The sequence below is a fragment of the Hermetia illucens genome, chromosome 3 (genome assembly GCF_905115235.1).
Source record: "Hermetia illucens chromosome 3, iHerIll2.2.curated.20191125, whole genome shotgun sequence".
In the NCBI taxonomy this organism is placed as follows: Eukaryota; Metazoa; Arthropoda; class Insecta; order Diptera; family Stratiomyidae; genus Hermetia; species Hermetia illucens.
Window position 1 is genome coordinate 45,311,966 of NC_051851.1, and position 24,885 is coordinate 45,336,850.

At 39.6% G+C, this 24,885-nt stretch overlaps 1 protein-coding gene across 1 annotated transcript; it reads left to right on the forward strand.

The window, feature by feature from the left end:
* The first annotated feature begins 1,157 nt into the window (after nucleotides 1-1,157).
* LOC119651005 lies at nucleotides 1,158-23,498 on the forward strand. The gene is made up of 4 exons (XM_038054293.1): nucleotides 1,158-1,486; nucleotides 10,911-11,698; nucleotides 21,405-21,566; nucleotides 21,908-23,498. The coding sequence occupies exons 1-4, from the start codon at nucleotides 1,171-1,173 to the stop codon at nucleotides 22,814-22,816; spliced, it is 2,175 nt and encodes a 724-aa protein (XP_037910221.1). The 5' UTR covers nucleotides 1,158-1,170; the 3' UTR covers nucleotides 22,817-23,498.
* Nucleotides 23,499-24,885: the final 1,387 nt, after the last annotated feature.

A 24,885-nucleotide genomic window follows, 5' to 3' on the forward strand; every position in this document is an offset into this window, starting at 1 on the left:
TTCGTTTCCCATCATTCAAGCGGAATTCAATTAAGCCGCACAAATCTGATTTTCTCTTTTTAAAATTGCTGAGAATTTGATGAAGTTCGGCCTCTGATCCAGGAAAACCTAATCAATCGTATTGGTATCACCATGATTAAAAAGTGTTTCCTTTAATATTAAATATCCGATTTTATGACTAGGGATAATCTATTTTTTCAAATTATCTCTTTATTATTTTTACTTCTTAGGATCCCACTCTCTACTAATGTGCATTCAAAGTATATTAAACACTCCAAGTATCTAACGATTTATTCTGGATAATGCTATTCTGCTTACATTAAACAGTATCGGAAAGGGACACCATGACTATGATGGGTTGAAGTCACTTGACGTAAAATGTGTTGAAGCCGCACATTTTGTGACACCATATGTGCCTATCGCGATCCTGTTCACATATGATCTTTATGTGGCATTGTAGGTACGTTGCTGTGTCTTTCTTTTAGATCCAAGAAAAAAGTGTATTGCCCAAGATAGAGTCACAGGGCCTCGTTTATTTTATGTACTTCATAAGAGCGCACATTTTGAGCTCCAGAAAGGCAAAACCAACAACAGAAGAGTCTTTAAGCATAGGCAGATATCTCATTAGTGTACGATTCTAGCGGTATTTGGGAGGAATGCATTCAGAAAAGGGATAAGTTTTTCACGAGCTACCATAGCAGTCACACAGTAGCACCGCATGCTCCTAAAAGCCGGCTCATTTTACATACTCGCTTGCAGCGGCTAGTGTACCACAAGTCCCGAGCTAATATTTAAGTATAGAAAATTTTGTCATAGGGATTTCCCGCGTTTTGCTTACGTATGAGATAATTTGCGGATCTTTTAGTTTTTGTTTGGTCTGTGGATTTTGGCAACAGTCCTCATTTACTATGAAACAGTGTTTCGGAAGTGTAGACTATGTTTTATATTTAGTTTCGTTGATGCTGAAGGAATCGAGGAAACAAGTGTGGTAGCAAAGTTTACGTGATTTAAGATAATTCAAAGATAAACAGACAGCCGAGTTTATTGCAATTCGTAGTGTTGCGGGAATCGGTTTTTATTAGGACAAGCTAATTCATTCGTGCAATATAATAAAAATATAATAATAAAACAATTAACAAAGTCAAAATGTTCATAAACAATTCAGCCGAAATGCAACGGCTGACAAACTTTAGCCAGTGTCAAGTTATACCGAATCAACCTTCCCATCTAAACATTCCACAATTCCCCGAAAATGCTCTTAGTTCTACTGCTATACTGACTCCAACTTCTCCATATTCCACATATAGTTCACCTGTTACTTGTCAGTATACTCTCTCTCCTAGTTATAAGTTGGTTTCCAACAGTGCGAAAGATTTCAACTCGCAAGCGGTCGATATCTCAGATATTGCCTCGTATATTGACACCCCAAACTCCATATTTGATGAAGTTGGAACACCGATTTATGGAAACACCGTTGCTATGAAAGGTAAGTGAAGGCCAGTGTGGTACACAAAACCTACATATATGTTATGTCTCTTTAACTGTTTCTACTCAAAAATGAATGAATGTGTTATCTGGATTTTGGAAACTATTTATTACTTTGTATATTTCCAATTGTCTGGGTTTTTGAAAGTTTATTTTGTTTTAGTTTGATTAAATTGTTTAATTGATGGTGCCTGATTGTGATTAGATTGATAAAGTTTAAAATTTAGATTACAGAAAAGTTTTAGCTTATCTTACCTTGTCTTGCAGATATGCGCTTGTCCTATTTGCAATAGATTAATTATTTAATTCAGAGTAATGAGTTCAATGAACATTATAATTGCCACCGGAACAATGATTGTAACTCATAGGTATAAGAAAGGTTCAGACGTGTTGATAAAAAGCTTATCTTTGATAGTTGGTGTACATGCGTAGGTTGATCAACAGAAATTCAAAAATATCGATAGTGTTAGGACTTTTGTTATATCGAATGTTATTGTTTAATTAGATATTCCGGTGACAATGTTTTTTAATTAAAAATGACACAAGAATATAAGAAAATTCTGCACTGGATGCGTTCTCATTCATGTGTTGTGACTATCCTTCTAATGGGTTCAGTACACAATAAATGTATCATAAATTTGATATGACGATAAATGGTACAAGGATCTCATGAATTACGTTGTTCTGAGTCAACGAGAATCTTTGCCACTACCACTCAAGAGCGTCAGGTATTCCTCAAACGTCAGTTTGGCTTAATATAATGCCTAGTAAAAAGTTACCTTGGTATGTAACTTGGATACTGGTAAGATACATATTTGATGGGGATGCCCAACATGCAGTGAATTGCCTGGAAAGACCGATAAATGTCTCGGATAAAACTCAACCAAAAATATGGTGCCGTCGAAGAATAGAAAATTTCTTACCGAAGGTAGATTAAATAACCAAGAGGAGACACCAATGATACCTAAAGCTTTTCGGCAATCGTATAGTGATATATTATTTTAGATAAGTAATATCACTGCAATATGCGACGCATTCAATGTTAGGAGACGCAGCTTACCGTTTATGTGCAAATCTAAGGTGCCGATTGAAATTGTCATCGTTTATGAGGGGATTTTTGTTGATAGGCTCATAAAGTGGTTTCTACCTTGAGTGCATGCTTCTTTCAAAAAGGGAATGCATAAGTACATAAATCTGTAGAACGGAAGTTATAAAAAATGTGGGTCGGAGAAGAGTCTGATGTTATTGTTATTGGTGATTTCGGCATAATGACATCTGAAAAACAATTTATTTCTTCTTATCGGCTATCGAAAAAATAATTCGACATTCAGAATATTGAATAAAATTATTCATAAGAACCAATATACTTATCAAATAATACGGTAAAAATGATACATTTACCATAATTGGATTACAGCTAAAATCTCTTAAGAAGCTAAACTTTGCTTAAACAATATTTGAGGTAAAGCTTCCAGCTATCAATAATAATAATAATAATCGCTGGCGCAACAATCCATGTTGGATCAGGGCCTTGAAGTGTGTTAGAGCACTTCATTCAAGACCGTAACGGTACACTAGGAGGCAATGTGGTCAGCATTGCGCTCGCCCGAGATTATTACCCTGATTTGACTCAGGTACTCATTCACAGCTGAGTCGACTGGTGTCCGACGTCAAATCACGATACAAATTCCACTGCCACCAGTGAGATTTGAACCGCGACCTTCCGTACGACAGCCTTGCGCTCTAACCACTCAGCTATCCGGACAGCTATCAATCCCATACGGAAAATTCGGAGGGTTGTTAGCATTTTGTGATGAGGTTTGAAAAACAAGTATTCTGGAAAGAACACTGGCGGTACTGAAGAAAAGTAACCCAAGCACGACCGATATTCGTACGGCGTAGTGATCTCGAATTGCGAGGGTGGTCTGAGAAGTTTTCTACCTAGCAATGATCCAAGACATTTATTTTTATTCTTCTACATAGTCCCCTTGTAAGTCTACCAGCTTTACCCATTTCTTCAACCCGTCCAAATAGTACTTGGCGTCTTTCTCTGCAAAATAATTGTCTACGAAGCTGATGGTCTCCTTATTTCACGAAAATCTTTGTCCTCCGACCGCAGTTTTTACATTAGGGAACAAAAGGAAGTCGCTTGGGGGTAGATCTGCTGAATGAGGAGGGTGGTCAAGCAATTCAAACCGTAATTCGTGGATTTTCGCCATGGCAACCACAGAGGTGTGGGACGGCGTGTCTTGGCGAAGCAGCATTTTTTTCTACAAATGTGGCGGTTTTTCCGCAATTTCTTATCTTCTTATCGAGTAATGATAGGTAATATGATCCTGTAATGGTTTTCCCTGTTTGAACATAATGGATCAAGATAACTCCATGACTATCCCGAAAAGTAGTCGCCATAACTTTCCCAGTCGAACAAATAGTTTTTGTTTTTCTTGGAGTCGATTGCCCCGTCGCAGTCCACTGTTTTGACTGAATTTTTATTTGGCGTGTATAATGGTGTATGCAAGTTTCATCGACAGTAATTAATCTTCGCCAAAACTCTGATTTATTGCGTCTAAACTTCGCCAACAGAGCGTTGGGATTGTTCATTCGAACACGTTTTTGGTCTAACGTGACCAAATGCGGCACCCAATGCGTGGACAGTTTTCTCATGCTTAAATCGTCATTCAATATGTGGCAAACACGTTCTTTTGACATATTCTTAGCTTCTGCTATCTTTCCCACTTAAATTCGACGGTCGTTTAGCACTATTTGGTGAACTTTAGCGATGTCATCGTGAGTGGTTGCAGTTTTTAGACGTCCTGAACATTCACCGTTTCCCAAGCTTGTGCGGCCACGTTTGAATTCAACTGTTCAAAATTTTCACGGTGGTAAATTATGATGATGGTGCAGAGTCCCCGTGTAAAGCATCAGTAAAGATTTGCGCAGGCCTTTCAAAAACAAATATTTAATGACAGCTCGATAATCGATTTTTTCTATTTTCACAAAACCACTCACATCGCCTCACTCAAACAAGCGTGCAAAACGGCTGAAATTTTTATGAGTATCTGTCAAAAGATGCGCAACCACATTCCCTAGCTTTTCTTGATAAGTGCTGCCATCTTCACGTTGAGATCGGAAAATTTTTCAAATCACCCTCGTATATCGTAAAGAAGTCATGTCAACAGTTCACCATATGGTTAGTAAATGTCTCATTTATGCTACCATTGGAAACAATCTCTAAAAAGAAGAAGCAGACAAAAGCAAAAATCAAATATTCAGAAGCAGAAGACCCGTTCCTAGTCTCTGTAAGAAAGTTGGTTAAAGTTCTAAAAATGTGTGTGAAGTAATAATCAGGAGAGCCACATAGTTAAGAATGCTAAACCTCTCCTTCTTTCTCGCAGTGCTACAGCTTGTTTCGAGCCTAAGCTTCCCGACTCTATTGCCTTCTATCCTCCCTGTTCAACAACTGCGTCTGCTATCTCTCTATACCTAATAAGGAAGCACTATTCGCGTCAACTGAGTTTTTCTATCGTTTTTCCAGCTTCCCAACTGTTTTGGAGCCATCGATTTTCCTTTTGAATACCTCTTTCCGTTGAAAGGGGGGAGCCTATTGGGGCTTTCGCAATTTTATTGCCTTAGAGACTTCTGAGACATTATAACCAGGTCTCTGCTGTACCTGTTTCACCTTCCGCCAACCCCTCCTTACCATGGAGTAAATGTCTGCCTATGAATGCAATGAGTGTAAAGAAATTATCATGCGAAGTGGCTGTCGAGCAAAATTGACCGCTAAATTTACAAGAAAACGAGAGGCGAAAAACTGCAAAAGGTAATGGACAAACTGAAGATCAAGAATGAATTAAAAACTTCAGAAAGGAAATATAAGCCTCATTAGATATAGAAGCTCTATTACCGAGCATTAATGTTAAATCACTATTCCCGAATACAACGGTTAAACAAGTGATATACTAACTAGAAGTGTGGTTCGTCACTTTGGAGAAAATGTCGGGAAATCGGAACCTGGACACTTCAGGTATGAAAGGTTTTGTGTATTTCTTTTATAAAAACCTTCGAGTGCTCATTTGTCTCCCTTTTACGTAGCACGTAATATAATGCATATGTTATGCGAAAATATCCGCTTTCAAGTGATATTGACATTCAAGTTTTGAATTTGCAAAGAAGCAATAACTTTGACCTTTGACGAGATAACATTAGCAACGGTTTCTATAACGTCATTTACATGCCGCATCACCAACCTAATTATATGCTGTCATTCATCTTATTAAACCGAGTTACTTACCACAAGTGAATGGCCGGTAAGTTTGCTCAAAAACGCGCATGAGGAAAAGCAGGATTCTAATGTTTGATGAAGTTGGAAAGCCCTAGTTCCATCAATTTAGACTGATCACAAATTCCAATTTCCTGTCCAGTACTTTGGTGAAGAAACCGAAATCAAGTTATAGATTTTGTAGGTTTCTTTCCTGCTTCAAATAGATCCTGACTGGTTTCTATTCAGGTTATCTATTGTTCACTTCCAGCTGGTGGAAATTTTCATTTTCTCGCGTTTTCGTAAGTACGAAGAATGGTAATCAATACATGCCCCAATCATCCATCTAATTATGTGTGCGAGTAATTGGCTAACAATAATAATAAGAAAATAGAACGTAAAAAGCGAAGGATTCATGAATCTGGGAAGTAGTAAACGTAGCAGTAGCAACGCTTTACTGATTGGAAGGAAGGAAAGGAGAGCAATAAGACTGGAACCAGCCGAGTGAACCACCAGCGTCCTATATACATAGGTCGTATGAATAAGAGACCACCTTTACAAAGTATAGCTGCTATGCGACAAGAGAAAGGCTTTGGGAATTGAGGAGGTTGAGATTGGGTCTATTGTCAAATGATTAACGCTAATAATTAGAGTTTCATAAATTTCGATCGAAAACTTAAGACAGACTAAAAATAAAAATGAAGAAACGAGAGTCGAAAACAAAAAAAAAAACAGTATAATGACCAGAATTAGCTAAATATTTATTGGAATTCTCCACTGAAATGAGGATTCACTATTTGGAAGTCTGCAAAACGAACACGACATATTTGCGCGAATTTATTTCACAGTGATAACAGTCGCACCAAATTTTGCACTAATAGATATAACCGTTTCCAGGCAAAGTGCATCAGCCAAGCAAACTGATTGCCTGTCTTAGAGGATGCCAGATAAATAGACAGATGATGGGCAGATGTTGCAGTAGTAGACAAAAGACTTGATGATATTTTCGCATTGGAGCCATCGGTCAGGCTTATCAGGGAGTGTTTAATATAACGTGGGCTTGAGTGGACAAAACACAATACTGAAGCTGTACTATCCAGTAGCATATAGGAACCTTTTTGGTACTGTTATATTTTTTCCCTTTTTGATTTTCAATGAAACTGTGCTCCAGTTTCATTATCATCCCACCTTATACTGTGTAATAATCAAGACGAACACAAACATCTATGACCAAAATAAATTTGAAACCTGGGTAACTACGTCGAGGGACTCACGCTTAATCAACTCGAGTATTCATTGGACGAAGGTTCTTAATGCGAAGGCGTACATAGGGAAACTACGGGCAGTATATCTCCTACGTTGAGAGTTGCTAGCAAATTTCGAACAACGTTAGAAGAAGGCACAGTTAGTACTGCGGGATAATATCCATTAGCATGTGGCCATAATGCGAACGAGTGCGTTCGATAGAACGATGCTTCCGCGTTGATGTTCATAAATGCAGTTGATTCTAAATATCTCAAAATTATGCCAGCCATAGAAAGGGAACGGGTTGAACTACCTTTACCTTACCTCTAATAGAAAATATATACCGCCCCCCCATTTAAATACATGCGGATACCCCCCTTAAACTGATTGCAGAATGGTGTCACTACATGCGTTCACAGTTCAAATCTTCCCTTTCGTGTTATTCGGCAAAGCCGTTTCTGAGGAAAGTGCGTGCGACAGACAGTAAACAGACAGACATTGTACCGATTTTAATAAGGTTTTTTCTTCGCTTACCCCGCGGGACTGCCATTTCGGTATTACGCAGCGGGGCAGGATTAGTTACGAACTTCGGCTCGTGCTATTTGCTACTTTCCTCCGCAGCTCCTCCTTTCTCAACAGATTGTGGATCGCCTTTATGAATTTTTCCACCGCCCTCCAAATTTTTTCCGAGGCTAGCATTTCATCCATGATATTCTCGGGTGACAACCGCGCCCCGCCTTCAATTTCCGCCTCCGTTCTGTGTGCGGCGAACCTCGGGCAGGAAAAACAACATGCTCCGCATTCCCCGGAGTCATCTTGCATGTCAGGCAATATGAGGAGTCCTCACGTCCGAAGCGATAAAGGTAGGCACGGTATCCTCTGTGTCCGCTTAGGAATTGAGTTAGGTCGTAGCTAACCTCACCGGGTCTTCGAGTGATCCATTTTGAGACATCTTTAATAATCCCATGAGTCCAGCGTCTTTTAGTTGAATCATCCCATCCTTTTTTGTCACTCGGAAATAGCTTCATTTCATGCTAATTGCCGATGATAGGTACAGGATTCGCCGATTGCATAGAGGCCTTTGTTCGTCAGGATGTCGATGGAGACCATGCCTGTTTCACACATGCTGCTTCGTCTGATATTATACGGTAAGTGCACGCAATGTAGTTCGCAATGCACTCAATCGGTATGGGATTCCGATTTTTATTCTATTTGCTTCCAACTTCAAAGACGGTGCCCTGACTGGAGCTGCATAATGCAAGATGGAGCTGACAACTCTCGAGATAAAGAGTCGACGGCTTTGTCTAGGACTACCTACATTTACTAACATTTTTGCCAACAATGTAGCGGCTCCGGAAGCCTTGGTTGCTCAATTTTCAAAATGAACTTTGAATTTCAGCTTTCGACCAACTATGACTCCCAGATATTTGATTGTTGGTTGCGAATGTATTATGTATTCGCCCATTCTGATCTTTATCGACGTTTGCTTCCTTCGCTTGGTGATCAATCTCTGCGATCGTCAGACTAGCGTCTGCTAGCCAAAACTTTATTTCGAAAATTGCTTCATTCGTGCGGACCTCGATCCCCTCAATATATTGTCCCACGATAGTCACTCCGATGTCGTCTGCGAAGTCAATGATTGTCAGTCCTTTGGGCAGTTGCAACTTTAAAATTCCATCATACATTACTGGACTCAACTGATCCTTGTGGAACCCAGCAAGTTGTTCTATATGCCTTATGTCCGTCGTCCGGATCGTAAAATAATGGCTTCTCCCGGAGGAATTCTATAACTATGCGCACCAGGGATTTGGTTGCGACCAATTTGGCTAAATCCGGACTTATTTTGCGTCTGTCTGTCTATCACATTCAATTTACTCAGAAACGGGTGAACAAATTGTCACGAAATTTGGTGAGAAGGTATCTGTGAACCCCATACATGCGAAAGTGGGGAGAAACATAGGGCAGTAAGCGGTCAAAATGTGTGTACCGAAAGGTGAAACAGGTCTCATTCTCAGAACCCATCCAGCCGAAAAATCTGAAAAAAGGTCATCACGGTGCATCTATACGAAAGCTATGTCACAAAATACATGCCATTCCGATATCTGTTCAGTTAAAGTTAATGGTATATTACTATGTTTTAGAAATTTACCCAAAAATCTCCCTTAATATCATCCTAGAAGTACAAGATTTGGCATTTTAGTATAAGGGCTAACTAAAGGTTGAATGAAATCCAACTATTATTAAGAAAGTTATTGGCGTTCTTCCCTCGAACGCCGCCAAGAGTTCGTAATTTTTCTTGCTGAGAACCCAAGCCTCCGAGGAATACATGAGGACTGGCAAGATCATAGTCTTGTACAGTAAGAGCTTTGACCCTATGGTGAGACGTTTCGACCGAAATAGGTTTTGTAAGCTGAAATGAGCTCTTTTGGCAGCCAACAACCGGACCCGTTTGGCCGGTGCGATCCAATGTTGTTTGTTCTTTGGTCTTTGGCGCTGACATTGCCAAAATCTACTTCGTCCTGCCTTCATTTATATGCAGCCCATAATCTCGCGCCGCCTGCTTGATCTAGATGAAGGTAGAATGTATATCTCAGGTTGTTCTTTCCATAATGTCGATATTGTCAGTGTATGCCAGTAGTTAAGTGGACTTGAATCATTTTCTCCAGGGCCAGATTAAAGGTCGAGGCAGCCCCTTGCCTTGTTGATGTTGAATGGTCTCGAGGATGACCCTGCTGCTTATATCTGGCCTCGCACATTGAGAAGGGTCAGCCTATACCTTCTTATAAATTTCGTTTGGATACCGAATTCTCTTCATGGCAGCAGGTCGCTTTTGAGACTGTCCAATTGGAGGAAGCCGGCATTGAACCTGGAAGAGTAGAAGCAAACTATCGTAGAGGCCAAGGACTGACGTTTGTGGTGTAGATCACTTGTAGGTAAAGAAGGCTAATTAATATACTTTTACCTGCTGTCAATTTACTTTTTCCTTCAGTCTTGAAAAGTTTCATTGACTTATTGGGTAAGCAATGAAGCATACATGTGTATTCTGTTCACTGGATCGAATTATTGTAAATTTATTTCCAAATATATCTCATTCGGAGGCTATTCACTCCATAATAATGTTTCCTCCTATTCCTTGATGCCGTTCTTAAATTGATGTTCTAAAAATAGAAATCAAACGGAGCTGTACAAAGGAGTAACTGCTTGATCTTCCTTCCGTGAAGAAAATATTGAAAATTATCAATAATTACACTTGTTATATTGCTAATATAATCTTCTATATGTTACACCAAAACTACATGCAGCCATTAGCAATTTCACTTCTGTGCTTCATTAAAATTGATTCCCTGATTAAAGGGCTGGCATTCACGGCTAGAGCATAAGGCATTCATTTTTCGACCCCTCTTCGAAATCTACAATAGTTCTTTCGCTATCCGGCTTCTACAAAGTTAGCTCGTTAATGAAGGTAATCATATCCTTATGATGCAATTCTCTTTCTCCGGTTGCTCGGCTAATGGCACACGCTATGTGAAAAGTGGAGTTCTCTTGGTTTAGCCTTTTCTAACTCTTGTATGTATGGAAAACCCTCAACCCATGTTGAATTCGTTGAAGATTTTGTTGTGCGATTTATAGAAGCGACAAAGAGAACGCGTTTACCTTTGTGTTATTTTATTCTTTGCAGTTGTAAGAATCAATATTTCTTGAAATATAGATGCAGTGAGCAGTAAGTTTGGTAGATACATAGTCCAAAAAATATGTCCCAAGAAGTAAGAATGTTTCAATTAAATTCTGAAAATACATAAACTGTATAGTGTAGGATCGATCCACATGATGGTTTCCGTTTAGGGGCAATTATTCTAGTTAGGAATTTTAGCTAAACAAGGAAGAAACTATATTTCAAAATCGTCTCTCTTCTATTCTTCAGGTGACATCTTCAAATTCGAACCAGAGGACATCGAACGTCTAAAAAAGACTTGTGAATTTAACGACAACATTGATGTCGAATACTTCAATTACGACGAAATCAATTGCCAATCGAAAAACCAATCACCATGTTCATCACCATCTCTAGATCCCTGGCTGGCATTAAATCTTCACGACTCTCCGACAGTAACCTCACCAAAATACCACAATGTCGAGAATAACCATATGGAAGACGTACAAGAAATTCAAAAGCTACCCTCAATCACAAGCACTTTCGGCTCACACATCAGTCCCAATTTGAGCAGATACCAACCCATGTCACTAGACAATGCTGTATCAACATGTCATACATATGATTCCTACTCGCATCCTCCTGAAAACTACAACAATGATTTCACCAGTCCTGAGAAGCCTAACAGAGAGCATAAGGACATTTGGACAATTAATGATACCAAAGCGGCTAATTGTGTTGTTGAAATTGAAAAGAGTCTGAAACTAGAGACTGGCATCAATGTCGGATGCAATGTCGTCGGCAGTGGCAGTGATATTGCTGAAATTAAGGACGAAACTTGCGGTCTGGAATGTCAGTGGATGGATTGTAACGAGATATTTTCGAACCAGAGTAGTCTTGTGGCACACATTGAAAAGCGGCATGTTGAGTTGAAAAAAGGCGAGGAATTCTCCTGCTTTTGGGTCGAATGCCCGAGGAGATATAAGCCGTTTAATGCACGATATAAACTGTTAATTCACATGAGAGTACATAGCGGTGAAAAGCCAAATAAATGCCCGGTAAGTAAAAATGAAACTTGTATATCTATCAACATCAATTATTTATGTACACTCGCGTATATATGTGCATATTTCGAAAATAGTAATACCATCAAATCTAAAATTGTAATGGTATCAAATTCCAGGAAATTTATCAGAAAACGCTTTAGAAATGCCAATAAAGATTTATGAAGGTTCCAAAATAAATTTATATGTATCTTGCTTACAATGAAGATATATTTCCAACTTGTAGAGACAAGTAGCTATTATCGTAATTACTTTTCGCTAATCCCACGATTAGTCATTCCCAGAGCGTCTTCTATGTCTGTATCAAATTTCAATGGAGTTCCTCCATGGGGGCCATATGCTACATGTTTCAGTTCATATTCACTCTGATTACGACCCTTATGCCCATCCGTTTGCTATCACGAAGTGGTGAATAAAAATTATATCAAATTTTGTTAGATTCTCATAAATGTGCTCCGCCGATATATAATCCCTGGCATTCTAATGAAGGCACGAACTAGGGTTTGAGCGTTTCGGTTCTAACGTGAATATGCTTCTCTATGATATCCTTTTGAGGAATGTGTGCCGGCTTGAGTATATTTACCCTTTACCTATCTATATAGACTTATATATATACATATGTGTCCATACACATAAGCATGAATTATGCTTTTATAGAGACTGTAAAATGCGAGAGGAAATGTTTCGCAGTTGGATGCCGATGATTTTTCAAAAGGATTCCTATCGAAAAGGATAGAGAAAAACTTCGAAAAAGGATTGAGTACTAAATTCGAAATGGAATACTTATATGTAGGACTCAAAGCGGATTGCAAAAATAAATATCTACAAAGAAACTTTTAGTTATATTTGGGTATGAATGCTATTGGGTTGAATTTTTAGTTTGAGTTCAATTTGTGTATTTGTGCGAAGTATTTTCAATCAAATGTTTTCACATCAGCCATAAATAACTTTCACTATTACTTCACTTACTTGTGTTCTCAAATCAAAATCAATAGAGGGGACTTAAATAGGTTTTCATGACTTCTTCTGAAACGTTAGCATGCTAAGTTGTAGGCCACTTTGCAAGAAGTTTACACCTTTTACTATTTTATACCTCATAGATCTAGAGCGACCCAATCGTGGGTCATCTTGGGATAGTGGGTTCCATGGCTTGGTGTAACCCCCAATGTCGCCTTCTCTCTATGTGGAACCTACCTACTGCCCCCTCCCCTTTCTCATCAACACAACCACTTGTAACTGACTAATGCGCTGGCGGATTCTTCATTTGTTATTTCCTCAGACCAAATGGCATCACGCGGATACATGTTATTAAAACCTGAGGACCTTCGTATCTCATAAGGGATCACAACCTAGATGCCGGGAGTCGCAGTAAATAGCAATAGAGAGCGAATATTGACACGGAACAGCCTCAATTTGATATTGTTATTGACATAGCAGTATTTCTAGAGTCTCGACAAAACAATGCATGGAGCATAAAGCTATCGAAGTCCCCAATATTTCGCTCAATATTGCAATAGGAACGCCCAGTGTCAGATAGACGACATTGGTTTGATTGGAATTCATCTGCAGCTCAACTCTGTTTGCTTCCTTTTCTGAATCAAGAGTCATTTGACCAAGCTCCATGACTTAGGGAGAGAGCAGGCTTATGCCTTCAACGTAGTCAAGATGTTTGTGGAAAGACGATGTAGTTGATTGAATGCCTCTATCGCCTCCAGCTAAGGAAGTATGAAGAATGTTATCGATAACGAAAAGAAAAATTATCGGTGACAAAAAACCACGATGACGAACTCCACTTTGAGTTTGAATTTCTTTGTAGAGTTTGTATCGATTTAGTACATTGACATTTTTCACCATCAAATGTCGCTCTGATTACATTTGTTAGTTTCTCTAGAATGTACCTCGTGTGTACAGCATTCCAGATACCCTACCTCTGTTCGCGTTGTTGAGAAACTTATTATCTAAACTCCGCGCATTGCTCCATAACGATCCGAAAGGTATTACTGTGGCCCTGTGTAGGTGTTCCCTGTTGACCTCCGGGATGATTTTACGATACCAGGGAGAATGGAAATACCCAGTTGACGACGGTCATCAATTTTTTCTACTCATTGCGAAAGATCTCAAGTTATCAGAATTTATAAATGAATTGGAATGAGCAGCTTTGCAGCGTTTACTATAATAGATCTGTATTGAAATATTCAAGGTAGGCGACTTTATTCACCTTGAGGGCGTTGATAGCAAAGATAACTGGTTGGCCGCCCACTTTGGCCAGCACATAGTTAAAGAGCAACATGGCTCTTTAAACTTAGGTTCACTACCTCCAACCTGCTTGACTTTACCAACTTTGTCGTCGAATGTCTAAATACACGGCAAGAAGTGCATACCATTTACACTGACTTCACTAAAGACTTCGACATTGTAAATCACAAGATATTTCTATCCAAACTCTCGTCTCTAAACGTTCCCATACCACTTGTTTTATGGCTTGCCTCTTACCTTTCCAACCGATCCTGCCGCGTCTCTTTTGACGGCTGTACTTCCCGCTTCTTCTCCCCCTCCACTGGCATCCCACAGGGATCTATTCTGGGTCCCTTGTTATCTTTTTTTTATTAACGACCTTCCTCCGCTCCTTACTTGTCCCTGTTTGTTCTATGCAGACCACCCTAAGCTGTTTTCCGGTATATCGTCGCCTATGGACTGTGTTTCCCTTCAATCTAACCTGGATACTCTGGTTCGTTGTTGTTCGACTAATGGTTTAGCGCTAAACATCAGAAAGTGCCACTCTATGTGCGACTCCCTAAAATCCGCACCTATTTCTTTCTCCTACTCTCTTAACGGGCATTCTTTATCCTGCTTAAATTCCACTCAAGACGGAGTCACTCTCGACAATAAGCTCTGCTTTGAGACCCATTGCCTCGATGTCATCACTCGAGCTGTAAAATTGTCAGGCTTTATACTTCGCTCCTCCTCTGATTTTGACTCCATCCAACTCTCTTTAGCTTTCTTCAATTCCCTCGTGAGGAATACCCTCGAATATTGCTCCGTGATCTGCTTCCCCTCCCGTAACTGTGATTGTCTTGCCCTTGAAAATGTGCAACGGGGAACGGGTGAATGTTCCCTCTTCTTTGAGAAAAGCTTCCCTCGGGTGGACTACTCCTCTCGCCTCCGCTTTCTGAACCTTCCCTTCCTACAACAGCGAAGATCCTATCTGGATCTATGTGCATTTTTTAAACTTTCCTCGGGTCTGATGGGCTGCTCCGCCGCTGACGACATCACCTGCCGTCCTGCGTCTTATAACATACGTAGCGCAGACATTTTCAACGTGCGCTTCGCAGAGCTCGAAATCTACTTCCATTCCCCCATTCCTAGGCTTTGCCGAAATTACAACGTAGAACAGCTTGGTCCTTTGAACTTCTCTACTTTCAGTAGTTTGAAACCTAGGATAAGTGTTTCGCTTTCTACTCCTCCTGAGGACAATAATTAATTGGAGTTTTCTCTGTTTGTTGTCCGTTAAATCAAATAAATAAATAGCTTCGCTTCTGTTTTGGGGGAAATGAAACGGCATTCTCTATATACATGTTGCGATGGCTTGATCGCTATATTACTCACAACTGGAACTTCAGCGGATGTTATATCATTTTGAAACATGCCGAAATGCTTCTTCTACTTCCATGGAGCATGGATGAGAAGCCTACTGCTAACGTTTCTCATAGATCCGTCGAAAAAATTGCGACCACCTGCGAGCTCTTTCCTCAAGCAATATACGATTCTGAAATGGCAGATTTCTTTTTCCTACGACGTACGCTATTCCATATTTCTTGTACGTGAGTCTGTCTGTCTGTTGACATAAAAATAGAGATCCAGGACGTTATGTTCGCTGCCTTTTATTGGCTCAGAGCTCCGTATCTTTCCGCAGTCAGGTCGGCCTTGCAACATTTTTTTTGGGAGTAGACCAAAAATGTCACCTGCGCCAAATACAGGGGTGCTTTTTGGCCAGATTGTTCAGTGCTTGCGTTGTTTGCGCAGTGAGGAACAAGGACCAGATCACGGAGACGGTCTGCACTCAATTGATGGGGTCGACACCGTAGCGACATACGAGCGAAGATGAGCGAACATCAGATGATGGTCTCTTTCGGGACCGATGTTAGCAGACCTTTTGATATGCACATTCCGGAGATAAATACTAAATTTACAGTTGATTGCGATATGGCCGATTTGATTAGATGTGCGTAGCCGGTTAATCAAAACTCAACGGCCTTGTGGTAGGTTCTGTGTTACAACAATTTTTCGCCGATGACGAGGCCATAAAAGCTGCAGAAATCTATGAATCATCATCTTCACTGTTGTTAAGGGGTTGGTAGAGGTGACACTGACATTCAAATTATACATCATGATCATAATGCCACCAATAGAAAGAACTGCGTGACGCTAACGGTAGCACTCCGTAACTTGGGCTGGAATCGCTTATTTAAGGTCTAACATTACGATATCGCATTTGCGTGTACTATCATAGCTATTCAGTACAAAACCACAGTGGTGCAAGCGGGAGAGGAATGCTCTTCAGAGTTTTGCAATTTCACTTTCTGTTAAGCCTAGAATAGTCAGCCGATATCCCGGAACTGTCTCTCAGGATGGGAAAAGGAACATTCTTGGGACCCTTGTCAAGGAGCGTGTACCTATTTGAGAAGTCAATCAAAAACGGTCAAAAGTCGTAACATTTGGGTCATTTCTTATCCGAGGCGCTGTTAACGTTTTGGTACCAAGATAGTTTCGGGATTACACATCGCGAACTTACAAAATTTCTATATCTTTCACTTGCTTTTTTCGGCAAGCGGTGAAAACTTTAAGTGTACATATGAATTCTTAAGCCCGAGTCGAGGCATTTTATTAACCATCGATTTCAGGGTGAAAGTGACACAATAGGGTTGGTTAGGTAGAACTGTTGTGGAGTCGACAATTTAGAAGGGAATGTTGCCAAAACTTTATTCATTCCTGTTTGCAAATTGTTTTTCTTTTTCATCCTGCTCAGTTAAATTTGTGGTTTCAGATCTGGATATTTTCCATATATGCATATTCGGACTTCGGTCAGGCAAGATTATCTTAGGTTTGGCTGGATATTTACGGAGAAGTTAATTATGCGCCTTTTTATTTTTACGTTACTACGTTTGATGATATCCTTTTAAGGCAACACTTTCAGTTCTTCTGCGACTCCAATCATTACAGGCGGCAGTGGATATTTTTACCCACTGCAGCTAGCAATCAAACTCTCAAGGAATATTCGGGGTTACATGAAAGCAAGCTTCATTTGTTACCTCGCAGACATTCGATTTTGGCGACGCTGCACTGGGTAATATAAATTCACTGGTGGAATTAGCAAAATTAAATTTCCTTGAAATTTTACCATCACTGGTGAAAAATGTGGGCTTCAACAATAGGCTGCCACCTTTCTGTTGAATCTTTTAGGGGCTGTTAACCGATTGGAACAGATCATTCACTACTGTAATGCAAAATTCATTTTGGTGGTGGTGTTAAAAATCCAATGAATTTGCTTAAAAAATTAAGTATTTTCGGGATTTGATGAGCCGGCCGATGACGAAGCAGAGTGAGGCTTCAGGCCTAACGAGAGAAAGTAGAAAGGGAAGGATTTTTTGGGGGCCAGGAATAGAAATTTCAACGAAAAAGGATATAAAAGGGGGGTTCCCATAATTTTCTCTCTAGACCCGAATACGTTTTCCTGCATAGTTTTCACCTCGGGCCTGAATTTTTTCTCGACACTTTTGTGGTAAGCACATAACGCACATAACATAAGAGTAGGAGATTTTTCTCATTTGATCCCATCATCCAGGTTGTCCAAAAGTCGCGTCGTTAATTATTATTTCTAATTTTCGTCGTATCTATTTTATAGCAATGTCGGTTCAAAATTAAGATATTAGACTTATTTCGATGCCAAGTTTAATATACAGTTCGATGTGAATTTTGTTAGTTTTATTCTGTTATTAGTTGTGAAGGACCAAAATACCAACGGCGTTCCTCTTCGCCAAATGGTCAGCAAACTGATGAGCAAACACGTATCAATGAGTGGAGCTGCTCTTAGAATAGTAGATTTTCGTAAAATAGTAAAATTTTTTCAATTTTCTTCATACTCCGTAGACATTACTGGTGTTGAGTCCTAAGTGTATCACGTGATTATGAAGCGGCAGCAAGGAGGTAGCGTGTCAAAAGCCATTTAAAATGGGATCTGTCCTCCGATTGCTAAGATTTGTCGGAAAAGATGGCTGGTCCATGGTTTTCATGGATTACCGGAATATTATATATAAATTTTATTAAAAAAAAAAACTCTTGCAGTATTCACAGGGCCATAGAAAGAAAATCCAAGCCCGGGTGAAAATTATTGGGGCGGGTGTGAAATTTATTCGACGCTCGTATTATCCCCAGTTTTCATTTAAAATTCTATTCCCGGCCAGAGAGGAATCCCCCCCTTACCACCCCACTCAAGTCAGACCAAAGTATTTACGTAAAACCCTTTGACGAAAATGGCTTGATTCATAGACAAATAATTCACTGATTTTATACATCGAAAATGTATCATCTCATTATGCAATCATTATTTCTTGCAAAAACATCGCATTCTCCAGACACGTACTCGTATGTCGATTCGATTGATTCAAATCGAGTTCCTTAAAGTGATTTTTCCGGTTGAGATGAACACGAAAGAGTCGCATTTCCTGTTTAAATTAACCGAAGAAGCCACTTCAAGGAACCCTATTTAGTTCAATTGAATAAATATTGCTGAAACGAATGGTAGTCCTGATGGTAATTTCAAAAAGAGAATACGAAATGTGTTATCTGGATTGAATCAAATGTTGGTGTAAATCAATCGCTGCCAAAGGTAACTAGTTTGGAAGGGAGCAAACGAAATTTTAATGATTTAACTTGCATATAGTGCTTTATTGGAGCAGTTAACCATAAAAAACATAGTAATATCATTCTTGGAGAGCAGAATACCTTTTCACTTCTTTGCTTTAAACCATTTTTAAATTTATTTACTTAAAAGTCTTTGGTGAAGTATAATAGTAATTCAGTTAGGAAGGAATAGAAACTGTCTGGAGGTACGCAAGGCTATTTATTTGGAGCTCTCTCTTTCCCGACTTTTTAACTATCATTCTCAACCTTGCATTCATTTTGTTTTCTAGTTAATATCACTGCCATTTCCTATTCGTTATAATTTTTACCTAATGCTAACACTAAGTGCCAAGCATTTAGGGTCGGACGATCCTACCTATTTAAAAGATTAAAGGTAAAATTCGTCGAGAACTCCCTGCAACATCGAGCACGTGTGCAGAATGGTGTACTTTTGCATAGTTTGACTCAGACTATGTGATAGTCCGTGGATATCAAGGAAAGCCGTGAGGAATGTAGCTGACAATTCTATGGAAAGTACAAGCGCCTTCTCGAGACGCCAAATTTCTTTGATTTTCCGAGCTAGTGGCTCGTAGTCCACCTTCTTCTTCGGGTATTTTCGTTCAGCATCGCTATTATCTGGGATAGCAACATCCCCTCGTCTTGTCAACTAACAGCACATAGTCAGAACTTACCGGTCCAATACATGCTGCAAGCAGAACTATCAAGACCTGCCTGCGGCCCATATCGGTTAACCGGACATGTTTCTGTGAATCACCTTACATACAGCATTGTACCTGCCCGTGTATTGCACCAGTAACATTATAGTGCAGGAGAAATGAGATGGTGCAACGTTTCTAATGCCGAACCACATATTCTTCACTGGTCGTTCTACACCTCCTCTTTCATTATGAGCTTTTTGCAAGTTCGAGTGGCGACCACGCCATCCTGAAAGGCACACATGAATCCCTCCATCTCAGCAAAGAGCTTCTCAACACACAGCCATCGGTTCGACAAAGGCAAAACAACAAATGGTTGCGAAAGACAATTAATATGCTTGCCATGTATTGCATTTGACCACCGCCATGAACATTAGCACGTGACTTAAAGGATTAGCACGTGAAATTCGCATCAAAGTGGGGGTACCCTCCAATTAAAGGGGCTGAGGATGCCAAGGTAGTGTGGGAGGTTCAAAGGTCACGCCTCTTGAACATCTGAGGTACGTGAAGCGTCGATTGAGCATGTGATATGTTGTAGATTTTCCCTGTTGAAAACGGCACCTGGTTAGGATTCTTACGGCTTTTCAAGCAGGGTCGAGCCATTATGTTTTTGCTTTTAAATTCCAGCCTTAACTAGCGATCCCAATAGGTTCACGCAATGTCCCACGTTTGTTTGTTTTTCAGCTCAAGAAGATGCCGCTACGCTGATTTTGTTATTATAATATATTGATAAGGTACAGGGCTTTGCTGATTTGCAAGTCCATTAAAAGGAAGAAATGGGGATGCATCCCAAAAATATTATGCTAGATATAAATAATAAAGCCAGTGGTTACCTATGAAGCCACAGCAGATAGAGCCCAACTCAGCACAACAGCAAGGTAATTACACAAACTTTAAAGACTAGCTCGTGTGTGTATCACTGGGACAATGAAGTCATGCCTAACAGCTTGGAGGACATCTTTCTAGCAGGATTTCTAGGATCAAATGCAAGCAATTAGGACAATCTCCTGTATGTCTGAGGGTGTCAGCGAGGCGGAAAACTGCTTAGTCGAAGGAACCTTGATATGTTTTCCTGGCGATGTCGATAATTACTGAAACCAAGGGATAGTATGTCAATGAAGTTTCACTTCGACGCAAATTTTGAAACATGCTGAACAATGGGGTAAACTGCAAGAGCGTGACATTGTCCTACAGTTTAAACGCAACTCATTGTTTGGTACATAGACAACTCGTCTCAGAGCAGAAAGAGTGGGTGGCGAGGCCATTGGTCCCATGAAAATGTACTTTGAATCAATGGGAGAGCATACCTTTATATTTCATGGGGAAATATACCCCATATATAGATCTGGCTCCTTTAATCCTTAAAGGAACTTTAAGGAACAGAATATAGCAATTTTGACCGACAGTCAGGTGACTATAAAGGCACTTAGGTGCAACCAGATGAATTCTAAACTGATATGGATATGCATTAATAAATTGGCAACGGTTGGCTCGCACAGTAAGACATGGTTGGGTTCCAGGCCATATTTGGTTGGCCTAATTGTTCAAGCGTTCCCAGGATTGTTTAAACCTTGTCAAGAAGAGCATCAGGATCATAGTGGGAATACTCATTGTAGCGTAAATTACCATCTGGAGAAGCTATGGATTTATAGGGACTTCGTCTGTTGATTTTATGTGCGCTTGTGCAAAGCAGGTTAGGACACTTACACTGGGAGAATACTTAATACCAGATACCACACTGAAGCACCTAGAAGTAGAAAACATCTCGAAACTATTGTCGTTTGTAGGCGTGATGGATATGCCATAGTTATAACGATAATGGGGCACAATAGTACTTTTAGGACGCTATGTAACTTTCCTTGACACTGTTGTTATTATTCTGCTCCTTCTTAAGGGAATACGTAATTGGAAAGTTTGTCTTCTGGGTATTTTGTAGTAAAAGTGGCCATTTCAAAGGTTTCAATTTCAAATTAACGTAAATATTATGATAAACCCTATATTTTTTTAAATAATTTAAGAATTTTTTGAAATAATTTAAGAATTTAATTTGATGGTCTAATCTTTTATATGTATTTTCTTTTCAGTTCAATGGATGTAATAAAGCTTTCTCGCGGTTGGAAAATTTGAAAATTCATCAAAGATCTCATACTGGAGAGCGACCTTATGGCTGCCAATATGAAGGTTGTGTGAAGGCCTTCAGTAATAGTTCAGATCGGGCAAAACACCAAAGAACTCATTACGATACGGTAAGTGATTTTAAAGGAAAAAAAATTAACAAAGTAAGGGATGATAGTATTGACAAGTTTGGTTTAAATTTACTTCAACAATTGTTATTGGTAGCTTTTAGTAACTGAGTTATTTTTGAAAATGTTGCAGTACGTAATAGCCTCCTTGAAAATATGACCACCCCTTTTATATCCGTGTTGTATTGTAAAATTCCTCTAAACTTTCTTATTACTTAGAGACATACTTTTGAATTTTTCAAGGAATAAGTTGAATTCATTAATAAAGAACCGTCGCATTTTCTTTACCAAACCTTAACTAAAACGCAGTTATATTAATCATTGTTTTTCTTTACTTATTACAGAAACCATATGCATGTCAAGTGCCAGGATGTACGAAGCGCTACACAGATCCATCAAGCTTACGGAAGCACGTCAAAAACCATTCGGACAGAGATCAGGCAACCGTGAGGCGAAAATCAGTGGCCCTTCGGAACCAGAGCAATAATGTAAATCGTAATCCGGAAAACTCCGTTTCCGCTATGAAAATACGCCGACATTCCGAATCATCGGTTATGGGTGACACAGGAACAGGAAGTTTTCAATGCCCACCATCGATGTCGATAGCGCTACCGAGAACCCCCCCTTCAGCTACATATCCTTGCCAAGGCAGTGATTACTTTATATTCGATGATGTTTTCACCGAGCTCGTTGATGCAAATTCCACCAATTCGACTTCGGCTAGTCATCCTTCGTCTCGCTCCGTTCAATCCATTCAAGCAAGTGGAGGTATTCAAAGTCTGTTCACCTCTAATTGCATCCAGGCCAAATCGAATCCACAAGATGATAATTCCAATAATCTGCTTGGGTCACAGATGCACGATGACACCGGCCACACGAGTAATAACTCGATGAACTTTAATGAGCTCTCCAACTGCATTGTGACCATTGAGAGCAATCAAATCTCGAATCCAATTGCAATTGAAGTTGCTTCCCCGCGATCTAACCGCGACAGTAACCACCCCCATGACCGTGACTGTGACCAGGATCTATTTCAAAGCCAGCACACCAGCTCATATGATACCGCAGATAATTTCACTAATCAGCCGACTGAGCGATTATCAATTAATCAGGATCGGGAGGAGGAGGAGTTTGTGTCATTTGAATATGTGAAAAAGCTGCTTGCGGAGGATAATGGTGCCGCGATGGACTATCTGGACGATGTTCAGCTTGAAAGCAATTTTGATATGAACTATTTAAATGACATAATCTAGGTTTAGGGTGGATTTGGTATTCCGAGATGCACTGTATCGTGAAAGTGCGCTTCCAGCCATCCTAATTGCAGTCATTTATCTCGTTAAAATTCATATTTTACTTTGAAATGTCCACTGAATATGATAAATTTGTAAATGGTGTGTCAGTGGGACCAGTTTATTGAAGTCAGACGAAACATCTAATAAATGGGAAAACGTTGCTTAGCAACAATTAACAGGGATGTCCGCCCTGCTTTAGACAGCGTTCATCTGAAAAGTAACTTTTGTGATTCAGTTTTGGAAAACAGGACGCTTTGTGAATAGCAGCTCCGGAATTCGGTCATTAGTTCTCTCATTAGGCTCTGATTACAATATTGTGAACAAGAGTGGTGCAATTAGCGCTGGCTTTGTCTGCTTGTTAAAATGTGTTCGATTATGTGTAATGTAGGTTTCAAAAACGAAATTTAGGTGTGCCGCCAGCTCGTGCAATATTGCTTTGCAATTACCGGATTCAATTTCAATTGAATTAGTTATATTGTAATTTGATACAAAGATGCAATAAGAGGAAGTATAATAAAATTGTATTATTAAAGCAGAACGCAGTGAAGGTGTTAATAATGTAAATATTTGATTATTAAATTGTGGAACTTTAATTCTGGATTTATTGATATTATAGATTTAAGCGGATGCAAATGTGAAAAGACAAGAAATATTCTCGTGATAATGATATGCAGATCGAAGTAGGATTATAATATTTCTAAATATATATATATATTACAATAAATTTATTCAAACGAATAAAAATTTGCTGTTTGAGTAATACAACTGGTTTCCTACAAATACAATCGTGTAGAATAATTAGGATGGCTCAGGGAGGTTTGGCCGCTTCCTAATATTTTCGACCAAAGATTAATAATTGTGAAATCTCTGGAGGCGGCATAAGAAATAAAGCGCAAACTGCAAGCTTAGAGCTTAGATATGAACGAATTTTTTGGGTTTTGTTATTTGATTCCATTTGTAAAAGTTAGAAGGCCGAACTGTCACTTTATCGCGGTGCCTGCTGCAAAATGTCGTATCGAGAGTGTGACTGTCGTAGCGAGTGTGAGACGCTATATTCTCACCTACAAGTGAGGGGCCGGGAATCCTTTCTGTAACTCTTCTGCCGCGCCACCAGGACAACAGTCTCGGACCCGACGGATTCGAAGGCAACGACTTCGGCAACGTAATGGAGTCTACTTTTTTGGAACTCGGAAAGATTGCACTCTAAATAGAATCGGAGGTCTGCGAGAATTTCTCAAAGAAGTTTCAGGATACAACATCAACATCCTGGCGATCTAATAAACGAAATGACTCGGATGCAAGGTTGACAACATGCGTTCGCACCTAGTATTCATAAGCGGAAAAGAATCGCGAAGCAGAGAATATGGAGTGGCATTTATGTGGACAACAAATTCAAGCCACTCGGGAAACACCATATAGTAGAAGCCTCTTGATTTTTCTCAGATTTTTCGGTTGGGCAGATTCTGAGAATGGCCCCTTAAATAAATGATCACTTTCGACCTCCCGAACAAATGTCAAAACTAAAACCAGCTTTGGAAAACACTTCATTTGATAACCCACATGACTACATTTTGTGAAAAAAAATTTACACCCCCCTTTTGCATTCATGGGGACCTCCACTTAAGTTTAACGTAAAAGGATGTAACTCACTATATGCGTGAGCGTTCACAGTTCCCACCTTTCCTCCAAATTTGGTGTCAATCGCTGTCACAGTCTTCGAGAAAAATCCGTGTGACCGACAGGCAGACAGACAGACAGTAAGTCGATTTTAATAAGGTTTTGTTTTACACAAAACTTTAAAAAGGGCTGGGGAGAAGTTGATTCTTCATCAATGGAACTTTAATATTTCACTCGAATGTCAATTACGTTAATTATCCTGTCCTCTACGCCGGTGCAAAATTTAGTACTCCTAGGATGAACTTAAGGGGGGTTTTCAGTCAATTTCTAAAAGTTAGTAAAATACTATTAGTAAGTTTATTTGAGCAGATATCGCAATGGGACATCTTTCGATACTTAAATTTTACATAAAT

Excerpts from the sequence above, each read along its gene's own strand:
- LOC119651005 (XM_038054293.1), top strand. The coding sequence starts at position 1,171 with ATGCAACGGCTGACAAACTTTAGCCAGTGTCAAGTTATACCGAATCAA. Across the intron at positions 1,487-10,910 it reads AAACACCGTTGCTATGAAAG|GTGACATCTTCAAATTCGAA; the intron begins GTAAGTGAAGGC and ends TCTATTCTTCAG. Across the intron at positions 21,567-21,907 it reads AAAGAACTCATTACGATACG|AAACCATATGCATGTCAAGT; the intron begins GTAAGTGATTTT and ends TACTTATTACAG.